Genomic DNA, 18,943 nt, shown 5'->3' on the forward strand with positions numbered 1-18,943 from the left:
CTTCTTCTTCTTCTTCTTCTTCTTCTTCTTCTTCTTCTTCTTCTTCTCCTCCTCCTCCTCCTCCTCATCATCATCATCATTATTATTATTATTATTATCTCAAAAAGTCCTAAATTCTAGGTAGCAATCTGAGAGATGTTATGGAAAACGTTCTGGCCCATTAGATTTTATTTCACATATATTTATTTTATTTTTTATTGATTGATTGATTTTGTCCAATACACAATGAGGGTTTTAGTGGTTATACACATAGTAAAATACATGATGAACGTTATGGAGGAGATACTCATAGTAAAATATATCTAAGAAAGAATAGAAAAGAAGGCAGAGGAATAAAACGTATCAATGAAAGAACAGAAGAAGAGATATAGGAATAGAGGAAAGGTATAGGAGATACAGGAGAGCAATAGGACAGGGGACGGAAGGCACTCTAGTGCACTTATGCACGCCCCTTACTGACCTCTTAGGAATCTGGATAGGTCAACCGTGGATAATCCAAGGGTAAAGTGTTGGGCGTTTGGGGATGATACTACAGAGTCCGGTAATGAGTTCCACGCTTCGACAACTCGGTTACTGAAGTCATATTTTTTACAGTCATGTTTTTCATGCTCATATACCTGGGCTTAAAGTTCCCATTTATTCTGTTCTAGAGTCTTTGATTTTGCCTATTACCACCCACCACCTATCTATTACTGCAGTGGGCTAATGAGGCATTGCCTTTGGCCAAGCATAATGAATATCACTGAAAGGTAATGGTAGGCGGGGAACAAGGAATGTGAATATTACTGAAACTCAAAGAATTTCTGGATAGTTAAGTTAATAGGCTTTTGTGCTCTTTTAAACTTCAAAAAACACAATAGGAAGACACACACATCTAAGTGGCATTTGAAGCTGAAGGGAGAGGCCTTTCGAAATGGTACCAGGAAATGTACTGCATTGTGAAAATTAATGGATTCGCTTCCTGGCTTTGATTTCTACCAGGAATCCCATTCCCTTGAGCCCACTTCATCATTTTCAGCAAACAAGGAAACAACCGTTCTGAAATGGAGCCATTCGAAGGGCTCAACAACGCACCAAGAATTCAACAGACACACTGATGAAAGCAACCTTGGTAGGAAATCATCAAGTGATGGCATCTACTAACAGCTCTCATCAACTACGGAGAGGAAATAAGGAAGACAATAAAAGTTCACCAAACAGGAAGACAGGGGTCAAGCATTAAGAATTGTAAACCTAGTCTTACGTAGCTTCTTCTCTAGAAACACTGATTTATTAACCAGAGCATACAAAACATTCGTCAGAACTATTCTAGAATACAGCTCACCTGTATGGAATTCACACATACAAATTGTCAAAATTGGTAGCGCCATCTCCACCCCCATCCCTGTCATAAGTGGGTTTCCCCAGGGAAGCGTACTAGGTCCTACTCTCTTCATTCTCTACATCAATGATCTCTGTGACCATATTGAAAGCAACTGTGTTCTTTTTGCCGACGATGTGAAACTTTTCAACACCACTGAAAACACACTCAGTCTCCAAAAAGACCTGGACTTTGTCTCAGACGGGCCTAACACCTGGCAACTTCAAATATCAACCAACAAATGCTCTACCCTCCACATCGGCAAAAAGAATCCAAACCGCATATACAAACTGAATAAACAATCTCTCACTGCCAACCCACATTCTGTAAAGGACCTTGGAATACTAATATCGAATGACCTAAGTGCTAAAGCCCACTGCAACAATATCGCCAAAAAAGCCTCTAGAGTTGTTAACCTGATCTTACGCAGCTTCTGCTCAGGCAATCTCACTCTACTCACAAGAGCCTACAAAACTTTTGCCAGACCCATCCTAGACTACTGCTCATCTGTCTGGAACCCATACCACATCTCAGACATCAACACCCTTGAAAATGTCCAAAGATATTTCACCAGAAGAGCCCTTCACTCCTCCACTCGAAACAGAATATCCTACGGAAGTAGGCTAACATGCATTTTTGAATAAGATACATTAAAGACAATGGGACTGTTTGTGTGCAAAGTCTTAAGGCTGGAGTCCAAATGCTTCATCTTCAAATATAAATTAAGACACAGATAGACTGTGGGTTGTAATATTATGTGTTATTTCTCGGAAGTGAGTTTATTCTGAAATGAATGTTCAGAATTACAAATGTGATTCAGTCTTGTAGAGACTTACAATAGTCTTCTAAGGCTATTTCCATAACAACAACCCAAAGAGAAAACATCAGATTTTGATCGGGTGAAAATAAATTAAATTGGCAATAATTTGTTGTATCCACTAAAGATTAAAAAAACAGTGCAGAGCGTTTTAAGAACTGGAGTCATGATACATAAATAGGGCTATTCACGGAAGCCATGATTTTATCAAGTTATAGATTTAGACGATGTTGAAATATAGAATAACTGAGCGGTAACAAATACAGAGTCCTATCAAAGTCCATGTTTTGATTTTTAATAGTTGGATTTTCCTTCCCGCCCTCCTATATAGTATTCTGCTGGCGTGTCTCAACCGCCCGTAATTACAGGGTAATTAGTCCAGGAAGACACACACCACACCATAGAAGGAAAACCCAAAACAGAAAAACAGAAACAGCTCCCTTTTTAAATGTCAAAGGGATTTTCTGGTACACACAAGGCACAGGTGAAATGCAATCCAATTGCTCACCCAATAACTGGGAAATTGAGTCCAATTCTAAAGTCCAGAAAGTCCACACACAATCTTGAACAGCACAAAAACCACGATCTTGACGAAACAATGAATCAGATAAACTGCCATGAGGCTAAAACACCAGGCTGCTCTTTTATCTAGCACTAATTACAGCAGCCCCACCCAACCACAGGTGGCCTCATTTTCTCTTGTAATAATCCTTCAGTTGTTGTCTCCTATGCATCACTCTACGCATGCGTGGATGTGTCATAACTTCTTGTTCCGAATCCAGGGATGATACAGATGATTGATCTCCTCCTGGGCTGTCTGCCAAACTCCCCTCTTCCCTGTCACTCACGCTTCCTTGGTCAGAGGAGGCTTCGTCGGCAGATTCCATCGGGAGCAAAACAGGCCTGCGGCATGTGGATGTCTCCCCCACATCCACCTCCACATTCCTTGGGGCAGGAGCTGGACCAGAGCTAACCATAACATATAGGGGGCAGTTATTTTTGTGTTTCTTCTGCCCGCACGTTTCAGAAAGCTTTCACTGCGACTTGACCTCCCATTTTTAAAACAAAAGGTTTTTCTGTGAAGTCGATATGCAGCATCCTTGAAAAATTTCATCAATCATTTTCGCTTCAGCCCAGAGCAAATCACATGTCCGACAAATAAACTGCACAACAATCTCCTCAGAGAACACTAGCAACCTGAAGAGCTCATTGTGTAGGAGGTGGAAGGTAAAGTGCTAAATATGCATTAAATCTTGTGAATGCTCTTCGCACAACTTGCCCTAAAAATATATGCTAATTTGACTGAATTTGCTGAATGTGGCCTTACTGAAGGGCGTGTGACTCTCTATATTTACTTATTGATGTCCAACTGAAATTGGTAGGGCTTACTTTTGAGTAGACAGACAAGGGGTGTCAATCTTGTGGCATCATGTTGTTGTCACGTGATGTATCATGACTTTTTTCCGTTTCGCTAAATTGGCGGTGGCCAGTGCGTGACACACTTTGTAACTTTGCAGCCGGCGCCTTTCCTTCACTGTGGTGACTCCTCGGTTTGGCTGAAGCCGAGTTGATCCGGCCGGGGCAAAGCGCCCCCTTTTGCCTTTCCGCACACAGATACAACCTCACACCGGGTATATGGGAGGCAGCGCGAGGGAGTCACCAGAGTGACCAGAGAAAGGAAAACGTTCCAAGCGCCCAGAGAAAGGGAAACACTCCGTTCGCTCTGGGCTGCCCAGAGCGAAGGGAGCATTTCATAGAAACATAGAAGACTGACGGCAGAAAAAGACCTCATGGGCCATCTAGTCTGCCCTTATACTATTTCCTGTATTTCATCTTACAATGGATATATGTTTATCCCAGGCAGGTTTAAATTCAGTTACTGTGGAAGTTTGTTCCAAGGATCTACTACTCTTTCAGTAAAATAATATTTTCTCACGTTGCTTTTGATCTTTCCCCCAACTAACTTCAGATTGTGTCCCCTTGTTCTTGTGTTCTATTAAAAACACTTCCCCCCCTGAACCTTATTTAACCCTTTAACATATTTAAATGTTTCAATCATGTCCCCCCTTTTCCTTCTGTCCTCCAGACTAGACAGATTGAGTCCATGAAGTCTTTCCTGATACGTTTTATGCTTCAGACCTTCCACCAATTTTGTAGCCCGTCTTTGGACCCGTTCAATTTTGTCAATATCTTTTTGTAGGTGAGGTCTCCAGAACTGGACACAGTATTCCAAATGGGGTCTCACCAGCGCTCTATATAGCAGGATCACAATCTCCCTCTTCCTGCTTGTTATACCTCTAGCTATGCAGCCAAGCATCCTACTTGCTTTCCCTACCGCCCGACTTTTCTCTGGGCGCTGGCAGAGGTTTATTCCCTCTTCGAGCACCCAGAGAAAGGTATAAAATAAAAATGGGAAAGCATGGATATGGAATAAAAGGGTCAAATCACTTAAAAGATCTGCGGTGTGAAGTGGTAAAAATCCCAATATCAATTTCCATCAATAGTGAGAACTAAGCCACAGAAACAAGCAGTGCGCAAGTTTGACAGTAGTATTGTGTTTTTCTCTATTTTTGCTAAGCGGCTAATGTGCTTTCAAAAACCTTTGGAGGACGAGTGAATAAAGCCTCCTTTCTGATGGATACGGAAAGAGATCTCCAAGCAATAAAACATAGCGGTTTCTGCCTGACAGCTTTTCATCAGAATCTCCAAAGTACCTTTTTCCATGTACTGTAGTCTTTAATCAATATTTGCTTTAAAAAAACCCAACAACATGAAAGGGAAGTGCAAAAAACAATCCTCTTAAGACAAATGATTTACTATAAAATTCCTCTTTAAATAAAATATATATTTAAAAAGCAAACACTGCTTTTTAATTATCAACGCTGCTTTTCCACTTTCATTGTAAACCATAGACTTTCAATTTCATTGTAAACTAAGGTTGAGAAACACTGTACTAGGCTAAGGCAGTGTCCTCAACACGTGGTTTGTGGAGCCCTGGGGGCCACAAGAGTCTAGAGGAAGGCTTGCAGAAATGTCATGATTTGAATCTGGAGTTAAGTCTTGGGAGCATGTGGCCACAACAGGTATTTAAAGGTGGGGGTCCGTGGTAAAGAAAAAATGGAGAACCACTGGGCTAGGTTCGGAAACTTCCGTTAGTCCAGAATACACCCGCGTGAGCTGTTATGGGTTTGGTCTCCAAACGAAATTTAAAACGTTGGTTATTACCTATAAAGCCCAACATGGCATAGGACTAGACTACTTACGAGAGTGTATTCTGCCTCTGTGTCCCAGCAGCCGGTCACATCCCACACGTTCGGCCTCCTCCTGGTCCTGTCAACTAAGCAGTGCCAGCTGGCGGGACCACGGGGAAGGGCCTTCTCTGTGGTGGCCCCGGCCCTCTGGAATCAACTCCCCCTGGAGATTCGTACTGCCCCCCACCCTCCTGGCCTTTCAAAAACATTCAAAAACTCAGCTTTGCCACCAAAAACTGTGGTTATATTTGGATCCATAGGCCAAAAGTTAGTTGAAAACAAGAATTGTTGTTTCCCCAGTGTGATGGCTTGATGCATCTACTGTGTCATCCTGAGGTTTTGCAGTGTGCTTACCCCTCCAGTGAGTAATGAGTAACTGAGTCAAGTAGGATGTAATGGTAGGAAATTAGCCAGTAACCAATATAAACAGCGATTGTCGGCAGTGGGTTTACTGACGTTATAAATAGTTAGCACAGAAAAACAGGGAAGCATTTAGGCAAAGCCTTTCGAAAACCAAACCAACCTTTATACAGAGAGAAAATACGCGGTGTGGAATCCACATTTTTGCAAATATCTATAGCTCCACCCACCTGTTTGGCCAACTGATCCTTCTTGACAAAGCCGGTGGCTGCCGCAATATTTCCAGCCCCTTCCACCGTCTTGTGGGCTACGGCTGTCACTCCGGTGACAACGGCTCCACCTACATTTGACACTTGCTCTTTGGTTTTCTCAGCCACTGTAGGGGAGGAAAAGGTCAAAGGTAAGAGAGGGGAAGAAATTTCCAAAATGTCTTTTTCCAAAATCAACAATTCAGCAATGGGGTGTTTCCGGTTTGGCCTTGTTCTGCGAACTGGTAGTGGTCGGAGGCTCCGCCCACCTGCCTGGGATGCTTCTGAGCATGTGCAGAAGCGTTGTGTGCGTGAGTGCATATGTGAACCAGTAGCAAAGGGTCTTGGAAGCCACTACTAGCCAACATGACGATTCACAAATTTATTTAATTTAATTTAATTTAATTTAATTTAATTTAATTTAATTTAATTTAATTTGTTGTGTTGTGTTGTGTTGCGCTGCGTTGCATCGCATCGCATTGCATTTTATTTGACTTCCATGTCGCCCAATACCTTGGTACTCAGGGCGGTTTATAACAAGTAAAATACAATATAACAGCAATAATGAGAACTCAATATAAATAACAAATTATAAAAAAAACCCATTGTAAAACCATTATAAAACCGCATTATCAACCCACTATAAATCCTATCACACACACGCATACCAGTCAACCTATTAGAGTTGTAGCTATTAATTGTGGATATTAATGTTCATAGATGGCATAGGATGCCATTTTATTAGGCATGCAAATGACAGAAAGAAAAAAAATTGCAAAAGCATATCTCAGTGAAATCCAACTTGCTCTACAGGCATACTTTTGCCTGTAGTATACAATTAAACATACATTTTAAATTTTTAATTTTAAAAAAAACATTTTTAACAAATATATTTATTTAAGCTACAGTGGAAATTCCAGAATAGCCATCCATCTGGAGCTTCTGGCAGGACAACGCTTGCTTAAATATGCAAAGAATGGTCAGCCTGTCTGAGCATTGTAAAACCAATCCAATGTCCTTTCAACATTGTAGTAGCTGTAGTAGATTATAAAAGTGTTCAGGATCCATTTAAAGTCTTATCTGGTTCGTTCCCAAAGTCATTAGTAATCTGTCTGTCTGTCTGTCTGTCTGTCTGTCTGTCTGTCTGTCTGTCTGTCTGTCTGTCTGTCTCTATCTATCTATCTATCTATCTATCTATCTATCTATCTATCTATCTATCTATCTATTTATTGGATTTGTATGCCGCCCTTCTCCGTAGACTCGGGGTGGCTTACAACAATGATAAAAACAACATGTAACAATCCAATCCAATACTAAAGTAACTAAAAAAACCCTTATTATAAAAACCAAACATACATACAGACATACCATACATGAAATTGTAAAGGCCTAGGGGGAAAGATTATCTAAGTTCCCCCATGCCTGACAGCAGAGGTGGGTTTTAAGAAGTTTAGGAAAGGCAAGGAGGGTGGGGGCAATTCTAATCTCTGGGGGGAGTTGGTTCCAAAGGGCCGGGGCCGCCACACAGAAGGCTCTTCCCGTGAGTCCCGCCAAGCGACATTGTTTAGTTCAAAAGAGCATGAGCATGTCCAAAAGCCAATTAGTCTCTTTAAACAAAATTTTTTGGGGAAAAACCAACCTGTGATGCTTTGAGTTATTTCAGTAGTTTCGCTTTCTCTTCCTCATCCTAAATATCTAAAATACTCTTACATATCACATTTTCATTTGATGGTATTCTAATCTCTTTAGAAGTCAAACTGACTTAAGTTGTGGCCTCCAATGTTTGTGCATACAAACATTGAGAACATATACACCAATGACAAATCCCTTGTGCGTCCAATCACACTTAGGCAATAAAGAATTCTATTCTATTCTATTCTATTCTATTCTGAAAGAATGAAATATTTTGGGAAATATTAAAAAGGTAGCTCAAGAGATATCAGCTGGGAACGCCTACACCAGCTATTATTGTATGTAACAATAATTTTGGAATGAAGGAATTAGAAACATAGAAGACTGACGGCAGAAAAAAGACCTCATGGTCCATCTAGTCTGCCCTTATACTATTTCCTTTTTTATGCCGCCCTTCTCCTTAGACTCAGGTCGGCTTACAACATGTTAGCAAATGGCACTTCTTAACAGAACCAGCGTATTGCCCACACAATCCGGGTCCTCATTTGACCCACCTCGGAAAGAAGGAAAGCTGGGTCAACCTTGAGCCGGTGATGAGATTTGAACCACTGACCTACAGATCTAGCAGTCAGCTTCAGTGGCCTGCAGTACAGCACTCTACCTGCTGCGCCACTCCGGCTCTTATGTTGAGGTCTACCTGCACTTTATTGTAAAGGAAGTGGCCAAGGAAGAAAATCTGAATTTCCTCTTGTGCCAGCTGTCAGTTGCTACTCAAGCAAGGTCAAAAATGTCTTCTGAGATGCGGATATGAATTTCAGCTGCAGCTTTGAGAACCATTATTATTATTATTACTATTATTATTATTATTATTATTATTATTATTATTATTATTAATTATATTTGTATGCCGCCCCTCTCCGAAGACTCGGGATGGCTAACAACAATATAAAAAGACAATGTAAACAAATCTAATATTAAAAAACAATCTAAAAAAACCCCAATTTAAGAGACCAATCATACAAACAAGCATACCATGTATAAATTCTATAAGCCTAGGGGGAGGGAAAGTCTCAATTCCCCCATGCCTGATGACAGAGGTGGGTTTTAAGGAGCTTGCAAAAGGCAAGGAGGGTGGGGGCAACTCTGATATCTGGGGGGAGCTGGTTCCAAAGGGTCGGGGCCGCCACAGAGAAGGCTCTTCTCCTGGGTCCCGCCAAATGACATTGTTTAGTCGACGGGACCCGGAGAAGGCCAATTCTGTGGGACCTAACCGGTCGCTGGGATTTGCGCGGCAGAAGGCGGTCCCAGAGATATTCTGGTCCGATGCCATGAAGGGCTTTATAGGTCATAACCAACACTTTGAATTGTGACCGGAAATTGATCGGCAACCAATGCAGACTGCGGAGTGTTGGTGTGACATGGGCATACCATACAAATCATTTTATAGGAAAAGAGTTCCTGGAAATATATACGGTACATCGGTCATCTGCTGCTGTTGGGGTCCCACAGCTAATAATTGCACTGAAATGCTAAGAACCTATTTAATATTCCTGAGCCATCCTTGACCGTGGACGATTGTGTTTCTACAGTCTGGGGAAGAGACTTCCTGTTGTTTTGCCAGCAACTGTGATTGGTGGCGTCCGAGGCAAAATGCTTTGCTATGCTGCTCACAGGTAACTGAGCAAGGACTAACTGACTATTTTGCCATCAGGAAATCTGTCCTCTCGACCATGTTCACTAAACCTTGAATCCCAACAAATATCAGCTGTGCACGCCTGCACCAGCTATTACTGTATATAACTATAATTTTGGAACAATTGCCAGTGTATCAAAGGAATTCTAGGCGTGAAAGACTCATTTATACCTCCAGGAATGGGGGAGTTGAGATAGCTCTTCCCCCTAGACCATTACAAGTTATGCATGGTATGTTTGTGTGTATGTTTGGTTTTATAATAGGGGTTTTTAGTTGTTTTTTATTATTGGATTGTACATGTTGTGTTTATTATTGTTGTTAGCCGCACCGAGTCTACGGAGAGGGGCGGCATACAAATCCAATAAATTATTATTATTATTATTATGAAAGCTGCTCCCAATGTAAGGAAGATACCAGGTGCCATCGGTTAGCAATACCAATAGCACTTAGAATTAGAATAGAATAAAATAGAATTATTATTATTATTATTATTATTATTATTATTATTATTATGTCAATACAACACAGCAAACAAGATCACTATGATGGATTTTGTATTTCATCACCAGTCGGGCGCTTCCCAAGCACCTAGGACTGTGTGATGTAGCGGCGAATTATGTTTGCCGATCTCAGTAAAGCGGCCTTTTGCAATTGACAGAATAGAATAGAATAGAATAATAATAATAATAATAATAATTATTATTATTATTATTATTATTATGTCAATACAACACAGCAAACAAGATCACTATGATGGATTTTGTATTTCATCACCAGTCGGGCGCTTCCCAAGCACCTAGGACTGTGTGATGTAGCGGCGAATTATGTTTGCCGATCTCAGTAAAGCGGCCTTTTGCAATTGACAGAATAGAATAGAATAGAATTATTATTATTATTATTATTATTATTATTATTATTATTAATTAAATTTTATATGGCGCCCCTCTCTGGAGACTCAGAGCGGCTCACAACAGGACTATACAATAGAATAGAATAGAATAGAATAGAATAGAATTCTTTATTGGCCAAGTGTGATTGGACACACAAGGAATTTGTCTTTGGTGCAGATGCTCTCAATGTACATAAAATATGGATTTGTTAAGAAACATGTGGTACAACACTTAATGATTGTCATAGGGGCCAAATAATCAATGAAGAAGCAATATTAATAAAAATCTTAGGATATACGCAACAAGTTACAGTCATACAGTCAACATGGGAGGAAATGGGTGATAGGAATGATGAGAAAAACTAGTAGAATAGAAGTGCAGATTTAGTAAGAAGTTTGATAGTGTTGAGGGAATTATTTCTTTAGTAGAGTGATGACTTACCGCCCTGAGTTTTTGGAGAGGGGCAGCATACAAATCTAATAAATTATTATTATTATTATTATTATTATTATTATTATTATTATTAGCATATACCACTGCACAGTTCTTTTATTATTAATTAGATTTATTAATTAGATTTATTTATTTATTCTATGCCGCCCTACTCCTTAGACTCAGGGCGGCTCACAACAAAGGTTAATACAAAGCATGTAAGAACTCTAAACTAAAACTCCAATACTTAAAATGAACCAATCACATTCAACCCATCATACATCATCCATTCAGTCATTGGCCGGGGCCAAGTGTTAAAAGTTAGCGGCCCCAGGTCTATTGGCAGAAATGAGTTTTTAAAACCTTGCGGAAGGCGGAGAGAGTGGGGGCCGTGAGAATCTCTGGAGGGACTTTGTTCCAAGGGGCCGGGGCCATCACAGAGAAGGCTCTTCCCCTAGGCCACGCCAGATGGCATTGTCTGGCTGACGGGACCTGGAGAAGGCCAACTCTGTGGGACCTGATTGGGTGCTGGGGTACATGAGGCAGAAGACGGTTCTGTAAGTAATCTTTTACAGCCTTCTCTAAGCGGTTTACAGAGCCAGCCTCTTGCCCCCAACAATCTGGGTCCTCATTTTACCCACCTCGGAAGGATGGAAGACTGAATTAACTTTGAGCCTGGTGGGATTTGAACTGTCAAACTGCAGGCTGCAAAATACGTCAGCTGAATTAGCCTGCAGTACTGCACTCTAACCACTGCGCCACCGAAGCTCATCCATTATATGTTGCAGTGAAAATAATCACTCAGCCGGCAGGCCCGCTGGTTATTGCCCAAAACCAGATATAGAATCTGGGCCAAAATTTTCCTGGCTTTGCATTCTCTACAGATGGTGCGTCATGTGTTTGAATCGTCAGAAACTGGAATTGTACTACAGATTAATATCTCCAAATGTCCTCTCTGCAGGAATATTCCTCTCCCAATAAGACCAATAATGCTGTTTCGATCATATTGCAGACATTTCCTTCTTAAACCAGAGCTACTTTTAAAAGAACAGGCAGGAGATTTATTGATGACTTAGATCTAGACATGCAAATATGTACTTACCTGTTGTGACACCGTGAACCACGCCCTCTTTGGTCTTCGACCCTGTTTATCCAAGAAAAATAAAAATAAAAATCAGTTTCAATAACGGGTCCAAAGACGGGCTACAAGAATGGTGGAAGGTCTTAAGCATAAAACGTATCAGGAAAGACTTAGTGAACTCAATCTGTAGAGTCTGGAGGACAGAAGGAAAAGGGGGGACATGATCGGAACATTTAAATATGTCAAAGGTTTAAATAAGGTCCAGGAGGGAAGTGTTTTTAATAGGAAAGTGAACACAAGAACAAGGGGACACAATCTGAGGTTAGTTGGGGGAAAGATCAGAAGCAACGTGAGAAAATATTATTTTACTGAAAGAGTAGTAGATGCTTGGAACAAACTTCCAGCAGACATGGTTGGTCAATCCACAGTAACTGAATTTAAACATGCCTGGGATAAACATATATCCATCCTAAGATAAAACACAGGAAATAGTATAAGGGCAGACTAGATGGACCGTGAGGTCTTTTTCTGCCGTCAATCTTCTATGTTTCTTTGTTTCAATGGAAACTGAACGGAATGAGATTTAGGAAGCACACGGATACAGTTCAAGAGTTCACGCAACTTGTTGATCCTAAGTTCAACACAGATCATTGTATTATTATAAAATAGTAGCCCTCACAATAAACTGCAAATGATAGCTTAACATTATGACATGGTTAAACTGACTGGTCTATAATTTCCTGGATCACCTCTGGATCCTTTCTTGAAGATTGTGGTTACATTTGCCTCCCTCCAATCCTCAGGCACAGTGCCTGATCTTAGAGAAAGATTATATATATTTTAGCAATTTCACACTTGAGTTCCTTGAGAACTCTAGGGTGGATGCCATCTGGACCCGGAGATTTGTTGACATTTAGTTTAGAAAAGCATGCAAGAACATCTTTCTTATTTATCTCTATCTGGTTTAATTCTTCTAATTCCCTCCCTGAGAAAACTAATTCAATGGCAGGCAAATGCTCTCTATCCTAAGTGAAAAGGGAGGCAAAGAAATCCATTTAGCCATTTATTTTCTTTTTGTCTTGGCTCCACCCAGTTCTTGACCTGGGGTTCCCGATGTGCCACACTTAAATAAAACAAATAAAAATAACACAATCCAGATTTGGTGTCTCACCACTTACCCATATAGAGGACCCCTTCTTTTGTTTTCCCTGCTGCTTCTGCGACACCTTGCTTGGTTTTCTCTGCGGCTGCTACCACGCCTTCCTTAGCTTTATTAAATCCTTTCATGAATACGTCCATGGTTGAAATACGTCAGTGTCCAGCACTGAAAAGATAGGCAATTTTTATTTAGAAGTAGAATTCTTTATTGGCCAAGTGTGATTGGACACATAAGGAATTTGTCTTTGGTGCGCAGGATCTCAGTGTACATAAAAGAAAAGATACATTTGTCAAGAATCAGGAGGTGCAACACTTAATGATTGTCATAGGGGTCAAATAAGCAATCAGGAAACAATCAATATTAATAAAAGTCTTAAGGATACAAGCAACAGGGTACAGTGGGAAGAAATGGGTGATAGGAATTGTTGTGGTTAGCTCTGGCCCAGCTCCTGCCCCAAGGACTGTGGATGTGGGGGAGACATGCACATGCTACAGGCCTGTTTTGCCCCCGGTGGAATCTGCTGATGAAGGCTCCTCTGACCAAGAAGACATGAGTGACAGGGAGGAGGAGAATGGGGCAGACAGCTCAGAAGGAGATCAATTATCTAGCTCCTCCTTGGATTCAGAACAAGAGTTAATGATACAGCCACGCATGCGGAGAGCGATGCATAGGCAACAACAACTGAGAGATTATTATAAAAGAAAATGAGGCCACCTGTGGTTGGGTGAGGCTGTGGTCATTAGTGAGGCTGCTATAAAGAGCAGCCTGTGGGTTTGGCCATTGTGGAGGATTATCTGATCGTTGTGTTTCATGACTGTTTTACTGACTTTGACCTTTTGTGTGCTGATTTTCCCCCGCTTTGAAACTAAACCAGAGCAAAGTGTGTTTCACTTTGTGAAAGAAGAAGGACTGTGAATTGCCTCACAGCTGCAAGCTAAGTATCACAGAACTGATAAGGGACTTTTACCAATTACCAGTTTGTTTGGAGACGAGGGCTCTTTGCTATCCCAAAAGAGGGCTTAGTTTAAGTGACTTTTCATTATAAAGAACATTGTTTTGAATTTTCAAACGTGTGTGTGTCTGAAATTGTATCTGTGCATTTTTGGGAGGATTCTACCAGACAGCCCGACAGAACAGGAATGATGAGAAAAAACTAGTAGTAAAAGTAGTGCAGTGTCCAATACCTTTTCATTCTTATGGGCTTGCAATTCTTTGTATTTTGGTGTCACTGCATTATTCTTCATTCATTGGTTTAATTTTCTAAACACTGCTTTAATACATTTTTTAATCGCAGCTTTTGTTTCTTGTTTAAAGAGGCTGTTTCACAGTGGTATTATTTTTGGGGATGGATTATACAAAAATCATTTCCTACTTCATTCGAGCCTTAGTTTTTAATTGTAAATATTTTGCCCAATTTTTTAAACTCATGCCATCTCTTCACCTCATTTGACCCTTAGTCACTACAGTGTCCAATGATGTACAAAAAAGCCAATTTCCACAAATAAAATAGAAGCACCTATATTAGATTCAGAGGTTCGTTCATTTTTTTTTGTGGTATCCCTGGAATTAAATCACCAACGGAGACAGAGGACCCATACATTATCATTACACTCACATATTATAATATTAATACACTATGCCGTTGTTTCTATAATCTTGGTCTGCCAATAAGTACCAATGGCTGACTCCATGCAACATGATGAACGTAAAACTTTAGTCCAAAAATTGGATTCATACAAATCTGTTTATGTTATAACCATGAGTTAGAGAACTGGAGTCATACAACAACTCAAAACTCAGCACACGACATTATGGCTCAGTGTGATCCAGGAACCCAACCCAGCAAAAATGTTTCCTCCATTGTAAGTGTTTCTATGATACACCTGTCAGATAATATCAGATAATGCACTACTAGTGACTGATCACTGCCACATCTTGGGGTACATTCCAGATGGTACATTAACAACCCAATCCAAGCTAAATTTAGCAAGAGATTAAGTCTACTAATTTTCAATGATATTTTTCATAAGTGATTGATGCTACCAGCATGTAAGCTATGATATGTATTGTGACTCACAAATGTATCTTAGAATAAACTTTACTCAAAAAACAGAGAGACATAGGGAATAACAAGTAGAACAAGTAGAAGTTACTCATTCCAACTACAGTACAACAAATCAGTTTTATCCAGGATGTATTTATTCATTCATTCATTTATTTCATTTGTCATACAAATTTATTGTAGTATTGTAGTATGTTTAACATAATATAAATATAAAGTAGAAATAGAAAAGATAAAAAAGACATTAGAGGCTGGTAGGCACAAAAGTGCACTTACGCACGCCCCTTACAGACCTCTATTGTAGAGAGGTCTATTGTAGAAAATGTAAGGTTGAAGATTTTGGGATTGGAGGAAGAAACAACAGAGTCTGGTAGTGAATTCCAGGCGGTGACCCCTCTATGGCTGAAATCATATTTTCTGCAGTCTAGTTTGATGCGATTTACATTTAATTTGTATCTATTGCGTGCTCTTGTGTTGTTGTTGTTAAAGGTGAAGTAGTCGCTAACAGGGAGTACATTGTGATGTATGATTTTATGAACAACAGTTAAATCAGTTCGGAGGCGGCGTAGCTGTAAATTTTCTAAAGTAATTGAAGTCTAGAAGAGTAAGGTAATTTGTTGCGTGAGGAGGAGTGGAGGAGTCTTCTTGTGAAGTATTTCTGGACTCCTTTAATTGTAAATAAATGAATGAATGAATAAATAAATAAATAAATCCTGGATAAAACTGATTTGTTGTAGTTGGAATGAGTAACTTCCTACTTGTTCTACTTGTTATTCCCTATGTCTCTCTGTTTTTTTGAGTAAAGTTTATTCTGAGATACATTTGTGAGTCACAATACATATCATAGGCTACATGCTGGTAGCCTCAATCACTTATGTCTGTTATGCAGTGTGGATTCCATACAGGTGAGCTGTATTCAAGAATTGGTCCGACAAATGTTTTGTATGCTCTGGTTAGTAGATCGGTGCTTCTAGATAAGAAGCTGCATAGAATTAAATTTGTGACTGTTAGTGCTTTTTTGGCAATGCTGTTGCAGTGGGCTCTGGCACTTAGGCCATTGGAAATGAGTCCTCCAAGGTCTTTGACTGAGTGGGGGTCTTCTGCAAGTTCAGTTTGTCCAAGTGTGTATTTAGTATTCGGATTCTTTTTACCAATGTGTGGGACAGAGCAGTCTGTCACCAGCACCCCAATATCTTTTAAAAAATGATTGTGGGATTTGTAGCTCATTTGCCTTTCAAATAGATTTTTAAATAAACCAGGGCTCCCGATTCTGCTAAGACAGCAAGAATAGAAATGTAAAGCCATTATCTGGTATCATAGCAAGTTCTCATGAACCACAAGCTTGTGAGTAATTCTTTTAAAATAGGAGTGTGAACTCGAAGTGGAATGAGGTGATGGGAGGAGCCTGAGTCTGTCTCAAAGGGAGGATTCTAACATCAGCTGAGATCATGTTCAAACCCACAATGTGGGTTGTTTTTAAACAAACCCTTATTGCAAAAGATCTGAGAAGCAACCAAAGACCCTTTCGTCTCCTGGAAAAGTAGACTGCTTGTTTAGTCCCTTTGATTATTTCCAATCATCAGTGCAATTTAAAAGACACACAAAAAAATGCAATAATCGTCTAAACTCATAGAAAACAGTCATTGTTTTGCTTCTTTCTTAAATTACTGGAAAAATTATTAATTTTGGCACCAGCCTAGCTTACATGGATCCCAAACTAGACTATCAGCTCTGAAATAAATATTTGCCAAATTAATTGGGGGTAAGGGAAAAAGAAAGTAATGGATGGACATTTTTTGGGGGGGGGGGGCTGTGTGTGTGTGTGAAATGAGATTAAGAGTTTTCCCCCCTTTGAACACCAAATAATTGAGAAGGCAAATCTTCAGATTTGATTATCTCGATTCACCAAAAGGTTCCTCTAGTTTTCTAAAAATGGAAAATTGGTTTTTCCTGCTGAAAGGGGGACAATACTGTATAAATCACAGACACTTGCTAATTCCTATTTTTCCTCCTTCTCACCCACACAAGTCTCTTACACAAGAGAGAGAAGTGGTAAGATATGATCATTATTTAACTGAGACTGAAGACTGAGATGTTTTGCACCCCAGAATGGATGCAAGGAATTTCCAGTATGTTCAGCCACCTTCACTCTTTAGAGTCAAGGTCTTTTTATTGGCAACTGAAGGGCCTTAAAGAGCTAAAGTCCCCTTTCTTTATATTCCTGCATTCCAGACTGCCAGGAGAAGGCTCCAGGGCTTATTTCAACCATCTGTGGAAGAGCTGCTGTGACAAATACCAATTACAAATCACCCCAGCCCTTCTGATGCTCTCCAAAACAATTTCTATCACTCCAACCAGCTAGGTTGGCCAAGATAACAGAAACCCTTTTTTCTATACCTTGGAGATCACCATGCTATCGAAGGCAGAGTGTGCATGCTAGCATGGCTTATTTTTCTCAGAATTCCAAGGAAACAAGGCAATTAAAACCAGAAGGAAGATTGCAAGAATATTCTTGCTTATCCCAGACATAATGTTTCAACTACATATCTCAATTCTTCCCTACCCCTAAAGATGCAGTTCAAGGCTGGTTCAAGCATCAACAAGGAGATTATTCCCCAGTTCTACAGCTCTGGCCAATTCTCCAGATGTTAACTAAGACATCTATTATTATCAGCCTCAATTTTTCTTTCTCCCGGCAGCCAAATCCGTGTGCCGGTTATTTCTTTGCTTCTGTGCCGAAGCTTATTTAAAAGATCTCAAGATACTTCTTCCAAAGTCTCACCCATGTGGAGGGAATGACTGCTTCCAAAAGTGGAGGCTGCATCGGATCGGGCACTGTTTTCTTTGCACGCTTACATAATAATAATAATAGCCCGATGCCCAAATAATAACACAGTGCATAAATATCACACCCAACAAGGGCCATATAAGCCAAATTGCAGCTCCGTTCTCAGTCCTTTGCCCAAATCCACCCCACTTTACTCGCCTTTATCCCCGGGCTAAGCAAGCAAAGACCCCTCTCTCTTAGTCTTAGCAGCCTCGAGCGACCCCCCTCTTCCCTAGAGATGCCCATAAGTTACTCACCCGTTATGGTTTAATTTGCTTCCCGCCTCGCCCTGCCGGAGCGATCAACAGTTAGTCTTTTTACAACTGTTTGATTTTGAGAGCGAGAGAGAGAGAAAGAGAGAAAAAAAGGAGGCACTGAAGAAGAAGAAGGAGAATAGGAATGGAGCCAAGAGTTCCCCAGGAGGCGCCTTGCGCTCAGTACATCCCTGCCGAGGTCCGCCTTAAAGGCTCAATCGGTGGTACCCAAGCTCCGGTCTTTCTTCCCAGGCGAGGCAAGGATGTCGCTGGGAGGGGGAAAAAAAGGCAGGCAGGCAGGCAGGATGGATGGAAGGCAGGCTCCCCTCGCGGACCGGAGAGAAAACTGCGCCCCGCTTCGCAGCTCCAACGCGGGGCGGGCGAGGATTTTGCGCGCGTGTGTGTGCGCGCGCGCGTGAAAGCAAGCGCGCCCCTTTCCTCCTTGGTTCTTTGTGCCGGTGTGTCAGGTAGACAAAGGCGGCGCCCAAGGAACCCCCCCCCCGCCGCCCTCCTCCCATCTTCCCGCGACCCCTCCCGGTGCCAAGTGCCCCCCCCTCCAAAAAAAGATAACGGAGTTCTGGACTCTGGACTCTCTTTTGCCATCTTTGCCCACCGCTGGAACGGAGGAAAAGGATGCGCTACCTTGGTTGGCTCCCGTGCAAGAAGAGGGGGATACGGGGGTGGGGGGTGGGTAGAGGGGGGGGGTGGTGCAGAGAAGTATTTGGTGGGGTCCTGTGGCTTTTAGGGTGGAGGCTCCTCCCCTTGGTCGCTAGCCACGCCCTTTGGTTTCTCTCTTTTCCTCCGTTTCCCACCTGTTAAAGCAACAGGCTCGTGATGGAAGGAGGCGCTCTGGAAAGGACGCAAATGTCCTTTTCTG

At 41.1% G+C, this 18,943-nt stretch overlaps 1 protein-coding gene across 1 annotated transcript in view; it reads right to left on the bottom strand.

The window, feature by feature from the left end:
- Positions 1-18,325, bottom strand: part of LOC139155716 (alpha-synuclein) — a 37,940-nt gene extending 19,615 nt beyond the window's left edge. Inside the window, exons 1-4 of the mRNA XM_070730980.1 lie at positions 18,070-18,325; positions 12,943-13,088; positions 11,786-11,827; positions 6,019-6,164 (exon numbers count right to left, since the gene is read on the bottom strand). Coding sequence (XP_070587081.1) covers positions 6,019-6,164; positions 11,786-11,827; positions 12,943-13,063 — 309 coding nt within the window. The 5' untranslated portion in view covers positions 13,064-13,088; positions 18,070-18,325. The remainder of the gene's footprint in view (positions 1-6,018; positions 6,165-11,785; positions 11,828-12,942; positions 13,089-18,069) is intronic.
- Positions 18,326-18,943: the final 618 nt, after the last annotated feature.

This window comes from Erythrolamprus reginae, unplaced genomic scaffold (genome assembly GCF_031021105.1).
Source record: "Erythrolamprus reginae isolate rEryReg1 unplaced genomic scaffold, rEryReg1.hap1 H_5, whole genome shotgun sequence".
Classification (NCBI taxonomy): domain Eukaryota; kingdom Metazoa; phylum Chordata; class Lepidosauria; order Squamata; family Dipsadidae; genus Erythrolamprus; species Erythrolamprus reginae.